The sequence below is a fragment of the Budorcas taxicolor genome, chromosome 2 (genome assembly GCF_023091745.1).
Source record: "Budorcas taxicolor isolate Tak-1 chromosome 2, Takin1.1, whole genome shotgun sequence".
Lineage (NCBI taxonomy): Eukaryota > Metazoa > Chordata > Mammalia > Artiodactyla > Bovidae > Budorcas > Budorcas taxicolor.
The window spans coordinates 67,964,206-67,981,820 of record NC_068911.1 but is presented as its reverse complement, the minus strand read 5'-3'; the positions used below and the strand labels follow the sequence as shown (position 1 = coordinate 67,981,820).

Here is a 17,615-nt window from a genome sequence, read left to right as displayed (position 1 = left end):
CAGAATTATAATTGCCCTACCTGATTCTCATTTCCTTGTTCATAATTCTCTTTGAAGTCAACAGAAGGTGTGAGAATAGGAGATTGGAGTTGAATATGCTATTCAGAGGATGCTGCAAGAGTGAGATTTGGGTGTTTATTTGCCTGGAAACTATCCTTCCAAGTAATGACAGTTTAATGAGACTTAAATATATTATAAACTCTTTCTGGCTCATATTCAGTTTTTCTCAAGTAAAATTAACACATTCAGGATCTTTCTGTGCTCTTTTAGCTCATACATGGTAATCATTATTAGACCTTTGAGATTTTTGGAAGGAAAAATTAAAACCACCATTGAGTGTAGACTTTTTTTCTCCCCAACAGTTAGCATGTTGATAAGCTTAAGGCAAACAAAACCAAACGAAGGATGAGAGAAGGTAATGGGCCAAGTTATATCATCTTGACAGCTCAGAGCCCCAAATACTAAGCTGATAGTCTTTTTGCAGATTTTTATTTCTTCACTTGTTAGTTTGTTCTCCTTCAGAATTGATTGAAAACATTCACAGCATTGACCTCTGTGTTGAAAGTAGATCATAGAGGGAAGGTCTGCGCCATGCCTAGGTGTGGAGGTGGGAGGGTAACGATGTGGAGGAGGGACGAAGGCAGGAAAAGTGGACAGTAGGCTCAAGGGAGGCCTGTGATGTCCAGTTCTAACTTTTCTCAGAGATGGAGGGAGTCAGGATGGTTGGGTACCATCTGCACTACCTAGCGTCCTCAGACCACCCCCTTCACACCCTGCCACATGAGAACTCAGATTCTCTTGACTGTTCTATTTTGAAACAACTCTTTACGTGCCAGACACCACTGACCCATATTTTACCTCTTTATCCTTATAGGAGTTTATTGGGTTAGTGTCAGTTTTATTTAAAAGTGAGAATTCTGAGCTTCAAAAACAAACATGTCCAAGGCAAGTGGCAGAACTAGGATTTATCCAGGTGTTAGGATTCCAAGCCTGGGGTGTGGCACTTTTTTCCTTCACAACTTACTCTTTCAAAAGCTTATCCTTTAGAGTTTCAAAACATTTCTTGGAAATTTATTGCATGATACATGTTTATTTGTGCTTCAGTTGGCTAAAATAAAAGTGGGCCTAATTTGTTGAAACCAAATAAAGTGTCTGATAGAACTTTTTTTTATGTAGTGATGGATATGTTCTGTATCTGTGTAGCCCAGTAGCCACTAGCCTTGAAATTGGGTTCTATGACTAAGGAACTGTATTGTTAATTTTATTTAATTTCAATTAATTTAAATGTAAATAGCCACATGTAACTAGTGGGTGCCATATAGGACAGCTTAAGTCCAGTCCTTAGATACTGGGAATAAAACAAGAATTACTGTCCTGTAATGCCTGGGAGGCCAGGAAGGCATCCTGCTGCAGGCAGGCAAATGGAAAGGGCTGTATCTTTGAAGATCATGTGTGTTAAGTGTGTTTAAACCATGTTAAGGACTCAATTTCTAGTGTGTTTGGCTCCAGAGATATGCTATATAGCTTCCTTACATAAGCTTCTTTTTCAATCATAAGTAACATAAACAAACTGTAACTGACTTAAGCAATAAGGATGGGGTAACTCAGAGAATGGAAGGAATCCTTAGAGCCCAGGCCTTAGAAAGGAGCCTTGTGGGCGGCAACGAAGGAACAGCTGCTAGACTAAAGTGAAAGTGAAAGTTGCTCAGTCAAGTCTGACTCTTTGCGACCCCATGGACAGAGGAATCTGGTGGCTGAAGTCCGTGGAATTCTCCAGGCAAGAATACTGAAGTGGGTAGCTGTTTTCTCCTCTGGGGGATCTTCCCAACCCAGGGATTGAACCCAGGTCTCACACATTGCAGGCAGATGCTTTACCAGCTGAGCTACCAGGGAAGCCCAAGAATACTGGAGTGGGTAGCCTATCCCTTCTCTAGCGGATCTTCCCAACCCAGGAACGGATTCTTTACCAGCTCAGCTTCCTGGGCCGTTGCCTCATTTCCACATCCCTGGGAGTAGCTTGGGTGACTGGTGGGTGACGTCTTGGTCAAAGGAAGGCAAAGCACTGCACTGAATAGTTTTTCAGAGACTGCCTATAAAGAAAAATAGAGAAAGTGGAGAAATAGAAGATGAACAGTCAGGGAAAAAAAAAACCACTTATAAACTGTTTAGCACCATGTCCTCGTGTGACAGGGAGCTAGAATGTAAAACTGAACAAGTGGGCTAATACCCATGTTGTTATGGGATTTAGGGATAGTAAAATACTTAACTGCGTTCCATTAAAGCACTTAAATTAAGTGCGTTGATTTGGCTGTGTGTGTTTAAAGTACTTATTAATATGTGTGACTTTTCATAGCAGCCCTATGAAGAAGTCAGTATTTTCACTGCTCTTTTTCCAAATCAATAAACTAGGATAATGAAAAATTATGATTTGCTCAGAGAAAGGTAATTACTAGTACAGAAAAGACTTGAGCTCTGAGCCACTGGCGTCTTTCTGTCCTTAATCCACATTGTGCGTCTCCTCCAATTTTGCTTTTAGCATAGGAGATGATGGTAGAACTCTGTTTAACATTAATATTTCAGGCCTTTTATGTGCTAATGAGAGAGATTCTATTCATTAGATATGCTTGGGACATGATTTGGCCTGATGAATACAAGTGCTTTATAATGAGTTTCTTAAATTATATTTGTTCAATTTCTGTACTTTTCATCTCTAGTTTCTTTAATCTTTTTAAAATCTGCACTTAAAATACAGTTCAATTTTCTGGTCGTCTTTAAAAAGAAAATTAACCCCCCGCCCCTTATAACCTTACCAGGTATTACTATGGTTAACATTTTGATATGTAGCCTTTCAGTCTTTTTTCTATATGTTTAGATATATGCTTTGAAATATAAGAATGGGTCATACTCTAAATAATTATGTATGTTTTGTTACTAAACAAACAGAGCCATTTTTCTGCTATTAATTTTTTCATATCATTTCTCTAAATATAAATGGCTTGGTCATTGTTAAAAATAGAACATTCTTACTGTGAAAAATTCAATTTACAGAAAAAGAGAACAAAGTTCACCTGGTGTCTCATTGTTGAATTATGAAAAATCTTTCAGAAAGTATATACATGTATTATTTTATGTATGTGAGATCATGTTATACATGCTTTTTAAAAATATGTGTTCTTTCATCTACCAGTATATGCTGTAGATCTTTTGATATCAATATATGCAAATAAAACTCCATCATTTTGTTCAGATAATTCCACAAATATTTACTGAACACTAAGTTTTAGCTAAAACTGCCTTACACAGAGTAAATACAATAGGTTTCCTTACTGAAAAGGCAGAGTATCCATCTCTTATTTCTTTGTGAATATGATCTGGGGGTGTTCTCTTTATAAGCTGACTTGGATTCTCTAAGAGGAACACTAACCAAAATTTGTAAACCAAGATTTACAAAAGGGCATCAGATTCTTAACGCCATGTTTTTAGGAATATTCTTTGCATTTCTAAGGAAGATTGTCAGCTTAAATTCTGTTGGAGCCAAATTTTATCATTTTAGTCCCTTACTTGGTTTCTGAAAAAATGTTTGATCTATGTGTCACTATGAGAGCAATTTACTCCTGCAAGTATGCAATTTGAGAGTTTATTTCAAATAAGAAGCCTTAGTTTGATGATGCTATGAACATAGTATCCTCTTTCAAAGAAAATGACTTTGAAAGATTATCAGATGTTCTACAAAATATTTTATATGTATCTTTCTCAGCCTCATATTAACCCTGGGAGATGTGTACTCTTTTTACATTAAGGAAGTGAGACTGAGCAGATAAATAATATGCACCAAGTTACCTACTAGTAAGGACTGTAGATCATGACAAACTGTGCAAAACTCTCAGAGAGATGGGAATACCAGACCATCTTACCTGTCTCCTGAGAAACCTGTATGTGGGTCAAGAAGCAACAGTTAGAACCCTGTATGGAACAACTGATTGGTTCATGGTCAGGAAAGAAGTACAGCAGGGCTATCTGCTGTCACCCTTTTGGTTTAAAGTGTATGCTGAGCACATCATGAGAAATGCCAGGCTGGATGAGGTATAAGCCGGAATCAAGATTGGCAGGAGAAACATCAACAACCTCAGATATGTGGATGACACCACTCTAATGACAGAAAGTGTAGAGGAACTAAAGAGCCTCTTGATGAGGGTGAAGGAGGCGAGTGAAAGAGCCGGCTTAAGACTAAAAAAAAAGACAAACTTAAGATCATGGCATCCGGCCCTATTACTGCATGGCAAATAGAAGGGGTAAGGTGCAAGCAGTGGTAGATTTTCTCTTCTCAGGCTCCAAAATCACTGCAAATGGTGACTGCAACCGTGAAATCAGAAGACAATTGCTTCTTGGCAGGAGAGCGATGACAAATCTAGACAGTGCGTTGAAAGGCAGAGACATTACTCTGCTGACAAAGGTCCATATAGTCAAGGCTATGGTCTTCCCTGTGGTTGCATATGATTGTGAGAGCTGGACCAGAAAGAAGGCAGAACACCCAAGAATTTATGCCTTTGAACTGTGGTGCTGGAGAAGACTCCTGAAAGTGCCTTAAGACAGCAAGGAGATCAAACCAGTCAATCTTAAGGGAAATCAACCCTGAATACTCACCGGAAGGACTGATGCTGAAGTTGAAACTCCAGTATTTTGGTCATCTGATGTGAACAGATGACTCAACGGAAAAACCCCTGATGCTGGGAAAGATCGAGGGCAGAAGAAGAGGGCGTCAGAGGATGAGAGGGCTGAACGGCATCACCGATGCAATGAACATGAACTTGGGCAAACTCCAGGAGATGGTGAGGGACAGGGAGGCCTGGCATGCTGCAGTCCATGGGGTTGCAAAGAGTAGGATACGACTGGGCGACTGAACAACAACAGAAACAAGGGTTAGGACAGTATTTGAACCTAAGCAATGTGTTGCATTAGACCAAGTCCTAACTGCTCTGCTACGAGTACAAGCCCCCGAAATGGCACCCCACTCCAGTATTCTTGCCTGGAAGAATCCCATGGACGGAGGAGCCTGGTGGGCTGCAGTCCATGGGGTCGCAAAGAGTCGGACATGACTGAGCGACTTCACTTTCACTACCTAAAACTAAAAATAACCAAGAACTAGAGACTTCTAAAAACAGAGAATTCTGAAAATCAGTGAGGAAAAAAAAAATTCTGAGCAAGAAAATAAGTAGGAAGAGCTTCTGTGAGCTCCAAGTTAACAGGTACACACAAACAGAGGAGCAGCTGTGTTAATCACAGAGATCAACCCAGGAATGCCAGGTCTTGTGAAGAATTCCAAAACCACCCATTTCAAGATTCTGAATTATTTCCAGAGGTAGAGCGGTCATAATATTGATGATCGCTCACCTTTAACTGAGCAGCTGGTGTGTCTGAGATATGCTCTACGTGGTTCACAGTATTGCCTCATCTCCTCCTCAACAGCTATCCTACGAAGTTTACTGACCGAGAGACTGGTCTCATAGAAAAGTGGGGAAGCTGCGAGATGAACCTGGGTGGTCTAATTCCAGAACTTGAGTTCCCAAGCATATGTTGCATCAAGGAAGGGACAGACTTAGTGCTCAGGATAGGGGAGGGGAGGTGCTTCAAAAGGCAAGCTGGGTGGTAAAGGGGCCCATAATACAGTGGGAAGAACAAGCGTTCTGAAGTCAGGAGACCTGGGTTTAAAACCTATATCCTATAAGCTATATTATTTGCAATTATCTTTAACCTCCCTGAACCCTGCCTGTATAATAGGGGTAATTACACCTGCCCTACCGTCCTCACCAGGTTGTGAAGATCAAATAAGGCTATGTGTGTGAAAGTACATTATAAACCTTAAAGCCCCTTGTAAATATTGCCCCTCTAAAAACAAATGATTGTACACCGCGAGATGAATATAGCATAAGGTAAAGAGTATAGCAAAGCTTTGTTGAGTCAGTGGGCAGATGACCCCCAAAGTTTGTTTTCAGCTTCAAGCAGAGATCTTGCATGCAAAGCAGGGTTTTAAAACACAACAACATTGAAGAGTATCAGTTTGAATGTTGATAAGTGTTTTATAAATAGCTGCATAATTAGCATGTACTTACTGCAAAAAGTATACATAATATTTCATTCCCTGTTGTAGGCTGTAATGAATCTGCTGCCTCTACATCCTAGGAGGTTTTCACTTACTTTCCCCATGATAATTTTAATACGTGGAACCATTATTAGCTGAATTAAGAATAAGTAAATGAGCAGTAAAAAAAAAAAAAATACAGAAAAATTACAGGTGCCTGTGGTGAGTAAGATAATAACTAGGTAAAAATATATGAAATAATTATAGTGTTTGAACAGCAGAGCCGGCATGAGGAAAATGACTCAATGGAATATTAAACCTGCTGTTGGCGGGGTAGAAAGGCTCTGTGGCCTTTACCTCTTCTGAGTCCCAGCCCAGATACCTTGTTGAAAGCAGATCCAGTTTGTCCTCATCCATGATTTTGTGATGTCAGAGGAGTTGGTCTGATTCAAGGAAGATTTAGTCATTCTAAAAGCCTGTGGGCCTGTAGACTAAGTACCCAATAAGTGAAATATTCTATTTAAAAAATATGCCAGAAGTTGGTATTTGTTGTAGACTTAACCTGGTGACATTGAATATAAAGTTATTTAGAATATATCTATGATTTGTATTTAATATCTCAATAAAATGGAATTAAAGGTAATTTAGATAGTTTTAAAGAGCTTCCCTTTAAAGACCTTCCCTTATGGCTCAGTTGGTAAAGAATCCACCTGCAGTGCAGGATACCTGGGTTCAATTCCTGGGTCGGGAAGATTCCTGGAGAAGAGAAAGGCTACCCACTCTAGTATTCTGGCCTGGAGAATTCCATGAACTGTATAGTCCATGGGGTCGCAAAGAGTCAGACACAACTGAGTGACTTTCACTTGGGCTTCCCTCATAGCTCAGTTGGTAAAGAATCTGCCTCCAATGCAAGAGACCTTGATTCAATTCCTGGATTGGGAAGATCCGCTGGAGAAGGGTATAGGCTACCTAGCCCTTGTAGCTCATCTGGGAAAAATCCACCTGCAATGTGAGAAACCTGGGTTCAGTCCCTGGGTTGGGAAGATCCCCCGGAGAAAGGAAAGTCTACCCATTTCAGTATTCTGGCTTGGAGAATTCCATGGACTGTATAGTCCATGGGGTCACAAAGAATCAGATACAACTGAGCAACTTTCACTTTAAAGCGCTGTGGATTGGGGTGGACGGGGGTGGGGAGAAGTATGAAGAAAATAGTATTATATGTAGTACTCCAAACAGTGTCATTGAATAGTTTAAGGTAAACATTCGAGGCTTTTTATGTTTCATGTGCCCAGTCCTTTATTAGGAAATGCAGAGATTCACAATGAGTTTAAGACATGGTTCCTGCTCTTAAGGATTCTGTTTTTCGTATTTGTTTTCATTTTTTTTGTTTTGAAGTATAGTTAATTTAAATATTGTTTTAGTTTCAAGTGTAGAGCAAAGTGATTCATATATATATATGAATATGTATATTCATATATATATGAATATACATATGTATATGAATACATATATATGTATGTGTGTATATATATGAATATATTCATATATATGAATCACTTTGCTCTACACTTGAAACTAAAACAATATTTAAATATATATATATATACTTCCCTGGTAGTTCAGCTGGTAATGAATCTGCCTGCAGTGCAAGAGACTGCTGCTCAATTCCTGGGTCAGGAAGATCCCCTGGAGAAGGGATAGGCTACCCAGTATTCTTGGGCTTCCCTGGTGGCTCAGATGGTAAAGAATATGGCTTCAATGCAGCATGGCAGAACTCCATGGGCAGAGGAGCCTGATGGCCTGCAGTCCATAGGATCGCAAAGAGACATGATTGAAGCAACTTAGCACAGCATGTTTTATATACATATATTCTTTTTCAGATACTTTTCCATTATAGGTTATTAATAGATGTTGAATATACTTCCTTGTGCTACACAGTAGGTCTTATTTTATACACACACACACACACACACACACATATATATTGGGCTTCCCTGGTGGCTCAGAGGGTAAAGAATCTGTCTGCAATGCGGGAGACCCAGGTTTGATCCCTGGGTCAGGAAGGTCCCCTGGAGAAGGAATGGCAGCCCACTCCAGTATTCTTGCCTGGAGAACTCCATAGACAGAGGAGCCTGGTGAACTACAGTCCATGGGGTCACAACGAGTCGGACATGACTCAGCAACCAACACACACACACACTACATATACACACACACACATATATTAATCCCAAACTCCTAATTTATCTCTCCCCATTCCTCTATCCCCTTTGGTAACCATAAGATTGTTTGCTATGTCTGTGGGTCTATTTCAATTTTGTATGTAAATCATTTGTATCTTTTTTCTAGATTCCACATGTAAGTGATAATATTTGACTTTCTCTGTCTCACTTACTTCACTTAATATAATAATCTGTAGGTCCATCCATGTTGCTGAAGGATTCTGATTTAATGCTCTTGGATGTGAATGGTCTTATTACCATAATGAGAAACGTCAAGTTAGGATCTGAATCATCAGTAATTTTAGCATTTTTCTAAAGCAACAGGCATTGGACAAGAGAAGTGGTTAAAACTATAGCAGAGAAGGTCTGTTCAGACCCGAGGGGTCCTGCCTTCCTGGTTCTCAGATCGTGAAGGCTGCAACCATTAAATCTTGGTCTTCTATATGTGCTTTGCCTTCTCTGAGGGCTTTGGGGGATAGGTTCTGTATCTCAGATGGATTTTTCCATTATCCAACAAAATGCTAAGTCACCTAATTCTGCTGCATAATATATGTTTGGATAAAGAAAGAATAACATTAGACACACAATAACATAGAGAAGTCAACAGAGTACTGGGAAGGGAGGTAAGAAAACTGAGTTCTCTTTCTAAGAATCCCATTGATAAGTTTCAGAACAATCACTTCACCTCACTCTACATGTTTCTTTGCCTCTAAAATGGAGGAGTTGAAGGAGACAAACATCAGAGGACTTCTACAACTCAGATTCTATGATTCTGTGAATCGTCTGAAATCACCTTAGTATACGAGTGATGCATTTGGCCACTTTGACTATTCTGGCCTTTTCTTAATTGTGTTGAAAGTAACAATTCAGGGAATAATTCCAGAATCTCTTACAGACTTTAACCTAGCACTCTATGAGGTACGAGAATCAGATACCAGAACCGTATTATCTTTCTGTGACTCTTTTCCCCATGAATTCGAGTAGCCATATTGCTTCTTACCAGAATCCAGCTGTCATGATATTATGAGTCATGACCTTATTCTTATTCTATACATGTATTTCTTGATAATAAATCATTAGATTATCATGTATTTTATATTCTTTACTAATCTACTCTTGACATAGACATTAGCTAAGTATGTATTTTCAATAGTGTCCTTCATATGTTAAAAATGTGTGTGGTATGCATTAATAATCCTTTTAAACTGTTATTTGTGTCAGAGAAGACTCAGATTTTTATTCCACATTAGACTTTCTCCATCAAATGGTTGACACATTATGACTCCAGCTTTAACCACAAAAAGTAATGGTTTTTGCAGCCTTTCTGATGTATGTGAATTTATGAACAGACTATATTTGAAATGTTACTCTTGTTAGGGTGCATTTTTGACATCATACTGAGACAAGGAGCCTGGTGAGATGTTCTTTATTCTTTGATTACTATCTGAAGGGAATATAGTTTTCTCTCTCCACTTGTTTTTTGTAGGAGTTAAATAAAATCTAAAAATCACATAAATGTTCTAAACACCTGGACAGATTGTCATGGGGATAAACAGAAGCCCCAGTACCTCACCTGTAACCATCTAATCAATCACATGTAAAGTCCTGTCTGTGTCCTCTGAGAATCTGGTTCAGCAGACTGTTGATGAATAGAATAGTATGTTGTCTGTGGAGGGGCTGAATCCTTGAGCACATACCAGGATTCAGCTATAAAAGTGCTATTAAATCCCATTCCATCTTAGTAAATAAATACCTGAAAGAGGAAAGGTAAGACTTTGTGAAACAAATCAACGCTTCCTTTTGTTTATTTCCAGAGGCAAATGTGTAACTTTCACAAGAAAAAAAGGGAAAGCCTCTTCCTGATCCCACTGGATTCAGTCAATTCTAGCTCCAGGAGGCTATGGAGTATACGTGAAGAGTGGCAGGCAGTCAGCCTGCCTTAGTATCAGGTTTCAGGATTGGACCAGCTGAGTCATCTCTAGAAAGCTAGGAATTCAACAAAAAATTAAGGAAGGGAGAGAGAGGGAAAAGAGAAGAAGAAACCTCTCCTGTTAGGATTTTTGCTTCCCAGATGCAGTTACTCCTAATAATTTCATGAACCCAAGCACTAGTGTGTCATCACTATAGCCACTGTTTGGGCCATGGGGGTGGCGATAATGGAAAGAGCCCTGTCTGGGTTTGTAAGCCCTGCTATTTACTCACTGAACAACCTTGGGCAGAAGTCTTCTCTGACCCTCAGTCTCCTCCTCTGTAAATATTTACCCTTCAGGTTTGTGGAGAGCATTACATGATCATGTAAGCACACTGAACATATTTCTTATAAACTAATGCTCTACACACATTTGAAGTGTTAAACATGTTAATCCTTCCAGTTGTGTTCTTCTATCTTTTACCGTAGACAAAAGGCAGATTTCCCCAGCAAGAGAGAAGAAAGAAGAATCTTTGCCTGACCCACCGAGACAATGACAATTTAGGCATTCTACACTAAATCCCTCTAGGTTAGCCACAGGCGTGCAGCTGATGTTTCTGGATCCAGTACACAAGTGTTTGTGTTGCTTCCTTGATCCAAGTCAAGGTAACCTAGAAAGTTAGAATTATATCATCTTGCTATCATTTTGATATTTCAAACATTTCAGCCTCATACAAGTAGGAAAGAGTCTCTCTCTCTCTCATTGACTTGTAGATGAATGAACACATGGTTTTCAATCAGCCAAGAATTACCCATTTGGTACCCACCACGTGCCTGACTATACTACAAGGTACTCTAAAAAGTCTTAAAATGTAATGGCCAGCATTACAATTCTTTGGAAAGAAAAACTGAGTTATGTGTGCCTACAGGCAAGAGATCAAAGGGTTAATCCGAAAAGAAATAATTTTCACATAAAGTGATCTTTCTTCCCTGTTTTATTGTAAGCTCAAAGAGAATTGTAGCAATACAAGTTGAGCAATTTTCTTTTTTTGTGAATCCCGTGCTCAATTTATGAAAGCCATTTTGCAACCCATTTACATGCAGTAAACCTTTGCTTTAAGATTCTGTCATTTGCCTTGATCATTATTTATAGTCCCTTTAGAAAAGGCCCTTGACTGGTTTAGCTCCCAGGTACAGCACTGCCACGGGACAGTTTTCTACGGTGTCTTTTAAGTCATGGTTGTAAGCTAGGACATGCTCAGTCTTGCAGCCAGGTATGAGGCATGGCGATATTGTGTAATGGGGACTAAACTAGTTGGAATTAGGGGTCTTGGATTTAAAACCAGTCTTGGATTTAAAACTCACAAGGTAATCTTGGTCGTTCACACTCCTTTACTGTCAGTTTGCTAACTTGTAGAAAAAGAACAATGTCTTTCATCACAAGACTATAAAGTAGGGCTTAACTGAGGTACTCTGTGTGCAAGTGCCAGGTAAAAAGAGGAAACTGTTTTATGAATGAATTGTCTATAATATGAACTACTATAAATCACTGAAAAGGGAATGGTATGTCTAATCTAAAATCTTTCTTGATCACATGTTCTGTTCTCCCTACTGTAATCCACAGAAGAATGTCAACTGAGAGCAAGGACCTTCACCAGACACACAGAGTAGACACTCTATCAAGTATCTGTTGTATTAATGGGTAAAATTTCCATGTAAGCATCAGTGTGCTAGGCATGGTTCAGAATATAAGAAGAATAATGTATTAACCTAGCCTCAAAGAGTTTATAGTTAGGATGACTAGCCATTAATGCATGAAAAGCCAATGTGAATTAAATTATGGTTCTAAACAAGAGAAGGATGCATAAAAAGTGTGTCTGAGTCCCTCACCGGAAGATGGATATAGTAGGAAGATTTCCTCATCTTAACCCTCGGTGAGTTTATCATCTTAAGCCTCGCTTAACTTCCCGTATATTTTTTATATCAGTCACAGTTCCAGAAGGACCAGATACCCACTTGTAAGGGTTTAACTGAAGTGCATATAATGAGGGATTATAGAGATGTGTCCAGAATTGTGGGAGCCAAAGAGAGTTGGTTAGGCCCAACAGCAGGAAGCGTTACCACCCACAGAAGTGAAGGCAGTGCAAAGGGCAGGCACGGAATATGATGAGAGCCAAAGCTAGGCGTGACAAGAATCCTTATCAACACACAAATCCAAGTAGAGCCATGCAAGTCTAATTCTTTGGGCTACTATCAAGGCAAAGTCTGCTGGGTTTGTATGCATTTGGTCCAGAACTTTTAGGCAGGTGGGGCTTTTCTTGAGGGCCTAAGGAAGAAATTCCATCAGTCCAAAAGGCCTTCCTGGAGCTGGGATCTGTCATTCTACCTTTGCTCGTAAAAGTAGTGAAGTGAAATGGCTAGATATTCTTCCTTGACTCCGTGGTACTTACCATGCACAGCCTTCACAAGGTACAGAACAAGAGAAAATGGATTATGCCCTCAACAACAAGAGGCGAGTCATCCGCCTGGTTTTGCAGTGGGCTGCCATGTATGGAGACATCCTACAAGAGGATGACGTGGCCATGGCTTTCCTGGAGGTATGTGGGGATCATCCCTTCCAAGAGTGTGTCTTTGTCCTACAATACAGGGACCACCCACAGGCATGGCATCTTCCCTAGAGAGAGTGTAAGCGCAAATTCTAGACTTTGCTAACATGTTCATTCATCAGAAAGGTACTATCAGAAAAGTATAAAGAAAAGCATCATCCATTATCCTGCCAGTCTAATTCAGTAACTGGTAGTAGCATTCTGATGTAGTTTCATTTAGTTGCTTTCTTTGTTATATTTTCTGTAGTTATAATCAACATAGTACCCATCATTTCACAGGATGCCTTTTCTACTTTATGTAAGGATTTTTCTATGTCAGTAGAGTCTTTCTAATAAAATTTTCTAATGGCCTTTGAGTAGCTATGCCACAGATATATTTATTTCTTCCCATATTGTTGAATATATCATTTCCATTTTTACCTTCCTAGAAGAGCAGTGTAATGAACATTTTTATACAAATAGGTCTATTTTTGGTTCTATTCCTAGAAGTGGGATTACTAGATCAAATGGTGATGTTTTTGAGTACAGTGGAGCAGATAACTTTATTAAAGAATTCTTAAGCCCATGAAGTGGTTCTGAAGGGCCATGATGTACTTTGTAAACACTGATTTAAGCTGAACTTCCTTTTCCTTCCCATGCCTCCAGCCCACGTTACACCAGTGACCTGAGCATTTAATCCTTAACGATTCACTCTGTCCTCAGAAACTGAGATGAGGATCTTACTTCTGTGCAGGCAAAAGGCAACAGTCTGTTTAAGAATGAACTGTCCAAAGGAAACATCCCCACTCACTCCTTTTTAGTCATATCATTTGGCAGGCAGAGAAATGAGGCGGGGAGGAAAGGTGGATGATGAGAGTCCCTCAAGACTATGGAATGAAAGATTTTGAAGATGTAGAGGAACAATAGCCACTTGGGTCATTGGGTTATGGCTTCTACCCATTGCTTCGAGTAAAGGACCATTTTGCAGATGAGTCAGAATGATGGTGACGCTGCTGCTGCCACAGCTCTCGGCTTCTGCTGGGGAGCCCACTGCCCCTGCACAAAGCAGGGCACGGATGCTGCTGCTCAGTGGGTGGAACCATCCCAGACATCAGTGAAGAGTCCTGAGTTAGTGACATAAACTCCACAAAACTTCGGTGCAGTGCTAAAAACCATGGCTGTACTTTTACCACCAACAGTTAACCACGACTAGTAGTAAATATTAAATAAACAACAAATACTAAAATAATATTCAAAATAAATATTAAAATTCCCCTGAAAAAAATACTGAAGTGAAAGAAGTGCTCTTAAAGACTATAAAATAACCCATTCCAGAACACTGTGTTGCTTTGCCTTCTGTATAAATATCATATGAACACTTCATTTGCGATTTAAATTTTTTTAATTTGTTTATTGTGGTAGAACACAGCAATCATAAAACTTGCTATTTTAATCATTCTTAAGTGTACAATTCAGTGGCATTAATTATACTCACAATGGAACGCATGCATCACTACCAGTTTCCAAAATTTTTTTCTCACTTGCCATGTTGAATTTAGACATGCTGTAACATTTTCTTATTTGTCCCTAGTCCGTGAAACCATGGTCTGGAGATGCTAGTGAGGCAGATGACATAGGGACATGTCTTTGTTGCTCTTTGCAGAATTACATACCTTTTGCAGTTCTTGTTAAAAGCCTGTGACCTTTGCCAATTACAGGAGTTTTATGTGTCTGTATCAGATGATGCCCGGATGCTTGCCGCCCTCAAGGAGCAACTGCCTGAGCTGGAGAAGATTGTCAAGCAAATGTAAGGAAGGGCTTGGCTTTGGGGTGAGCTTTCACCAAGTAAGTGTCTGCTGACTCTCAATCACATCATCATCCAAAAAGTCCTTTGTCCCCACAAAGGGTGAAAGCTGATTTGAGTGATGTGGGCCTCAGGCAAGGGGGTGCAGTCAGGCCAGGTGAACACAAGGGTGGAGACTCTGCTCAGCTGCCTTCTGCACCGGACAGCTGCCCAGAGAAAGCCTGGGGAGCCAGAGATCCTCCTTGGACATCTGACTCAATAAACCTGGGTCCCTTTGGTTCAAGGCAGGGAATCCAACACCACAGTGGTCAGTGGCATTTAAGCAAAGTTTGAAGAGAATTACTTACCTGGGAAATTCACGTTATGCTGCCAAAGCTGTTAATGGTGAATACTTGTGTCCTCTAAATGGAAACACGGGTTTGCACATGCTGTCCTTTGAGCCACTGATTAAATACTGGCTAACTAGATAGACTGAGAATGAGCAATCCCAGCTTTTAGCCTCACTTAGACCAGGGATCTGCCTGGGACAAAAGCTGATCTCTTAGCTGTCCTCTCTGTGCTTTGGCCTCTTGGTATTAAAATAAGGAGGCTCATATTGCCTCCTGAAGGGATGCTGTGATTTCATGTCTAACACAAGATTAAAGTTATATACAAATGAAGCAATTTAATAGTACCAACAGTATTAAATAATGTGCTTTCTCTATTTCTCGTAGTTCAGAAGATGCAAAGGCTCCACAAAAGAAGGTCAGTGGCAATGGATCAGGATTCTCTAATTGTGCCCTGTAGACTGACAGTTCTCCAGAAATATAACATCACAATATGTGACAGTGATGTCTCTGTAAATACAAAATATGTTTTCTTTATTTCTTGACTCTGCTTCTCAGACATGTGTCCTCTGAGTTGCAGACATTCATCTGTCATCCTCCCCTTATGGCAGCTACTATTGTTATTATTTTTACAGCACAAAGTTCTTTTGCAACAGTTCAACACAGGCGATGAGAGAGCCCAGAAGCGCCAGCCTATCCGTGGCTCTGATGAAGGTGAGATTTCTTTTCCAGCATGTGTAGATTATTTAAAGTCAGAATGAAATCTTCCCTCTGGGCATCACTCCTTGGGCCCCCAGAATAGCTTTTCTTGGCTCTCTGTGCACTCCAGATGGTTTGCTTGGAGGTGCCTTTGGCATTCCAATTATTTTTGTCCTTGAACTTGATACCTGGAGCCAAGGTACTTGTCCACACTTATCTGATTCTACCTCTACCCCACTGCCACCTTTCCTTGAAGGAGAGAAAGATTATCTCAGGGGCCAGTTGTCAAGGTGGCTGGAAGGTGGTTGGTGTTTTGCAGATGCCTCTCAGAGGTGGCAGAGAAGGCAAGGGCAACCCACTCCAGTACTCTTGCCTGGAAAATCCCATGGACGGAGGGGCCTGGTGGGCTGCAGTCCATGGGGTTGCTAGGAGTCGGACACGACTGAGCGACTTCACTTTCACTTTTCACTTTCATGCATTGGAGAAGGAAATGGCAACCCACTCCAGTGTTCTTGCCTGGAGAATCCCAGGGACAGAGGAGCCTGGTAGGAAGCCGTCTATGGGCTCGCACAGAGTCGGACACGACTGAAGCGATTTAGCAGCTCAGAGGTGGAGCACCAGGGTCAGCTGCTCACCTGCCGAGCAGGGCTCCCACCCAGGAAGAGTGCCCCTGGCCCTGACCACTACCTTGTTAGTGCCCATCAGGGAGGCCCAGATGCCAGCTGCTATTGTTTGCTTGGTTAAGATTTCTTCGAAGAGTCACAGCCAAAATAAAATGATCCTGCTGCAATCTTCATCTTCAGCCACAGACGAATGTAGTAATTTCGGGGTGCCCCAAACTCAAGAATTTCAGGAGGTGGAATCACTTCCAGGACTTGTGTGTTCAGAGCTGAACGTGTGGATACCACATGCAGATCTACTGAACTGAACACCACCCAAGCCGTGTGCCCAGGCCTCAGAGTACACACACCAGTGGACAAGTGAGCGGGAATCTTAGCAAATGTTCATGACCCCAGGCAGAAGCACTCCTGTCTGCAAGAGTGTTAATGCTGACTCGCCACCACTGAACTAGGCAGTGGGAATCTAGTGATCTGCCTACCACACAACACTCCTGTATTGTGAAAAAGAAACACTCAGAGCCAAGGGCAGACCCTGAAAACGTGCCTAAACATGCCTCTCATTCTTTTCCCATGACCTGTGTGTGGGTTTTTCACAACTATCTGTTGTGGTTTTTGTAACTGGGATTGGCAGTCATGGACTGTTCTTAGACCAACGCTAAGGTAAGTTTTAGAAGAGGACAAGCGTAGGCATCCATGAGCACAAATAAATACAAGTCATAAGAATGGCAAGGCGAAGCAAATTTTGGAGGATACATCCAAACATTTTGCATAGCTTATGGGTTTTTTTTTAAGAACTCCCGAGACCAATTTATCTTATGGTTGCTGTCTTCCCAATAGTTCTGTTTAAAGTCTATTGCTTGGACCACACCTACACAACCATCCGGGTACCAGTGGCTGCCTCGGTGAAGGAAGTCCTCAGCGCAGTTGCCGACAAACTGGGCTCCGGGGAAGCCCTGATCATTGTCAAGATGAGCTCCGGGGGAGGTAAGAGCCTTCTGTAGAGGGGACTATGCCATCAAACAGAACCCTGGCAGGCAGTTAGCGGGGCCCTTTGAAGCTGATCCAAAGAGACAAGTGCTGTGTGTGCTCCCCCAAATAACAGAAATGAAGGTGGTTAGAAGTGGGCTGGGCTAGTGTCTGAATATCCTCTGTCCAGTAGGTGCCCACTCTGAAGCAGAGAGAGATGATGAGGCAGCTGGAATGAGGTCTCTGGTGTGGATGTCAGCCTGGAGTTTTCCTATAAACCCTAAACAGAAAGGCTTAATGCTGTAATAACCTATAATAGGAAAGAATTGAAAAAATATATATGTGTGTGTGTGTCTGTAGAAACACATATATACGTATACCTGAATTACTTTGCTATATACCTGA

At 40.8% G+C, this 17,615-nt stretch overlaps 1 protein-coding gene across 1 annotated transcript in view; it reads left to right on the top strand.

Annotated features, from left to right (window-relative positions):
- The window catches only part of RAPGEF4 (Rap guanine nucleotide exchange factor 4), a 326,591-nt gene that overhangs the window by 275,647 nt on the left and 33,329 nt on the right, over nt 1-17,615 (top strand). Inside the window, exons 18-22 of the mRNA XM_052635961.1 lie at nt 12,657-12,807; nt 14,514-14,602; nt 15,313-15,343; nt 15,561-15,639; nt 17,082-17,228. Coding sequence (XP_052491921.1) covers nt 12,657-12,807; nt 14,514-14,602; nt 15,313-15,343; nt 15,561-15,639; nt 17,082-17,228 — 497 coding nt within the window. The remainder of the gene's footprint in view (nt 1-12,656; nt 12,808-14,513; nt 14,603-15,312; nt 15,344-15,560; nt 15,640-17,081; nt 17,229-17,615) is intronic.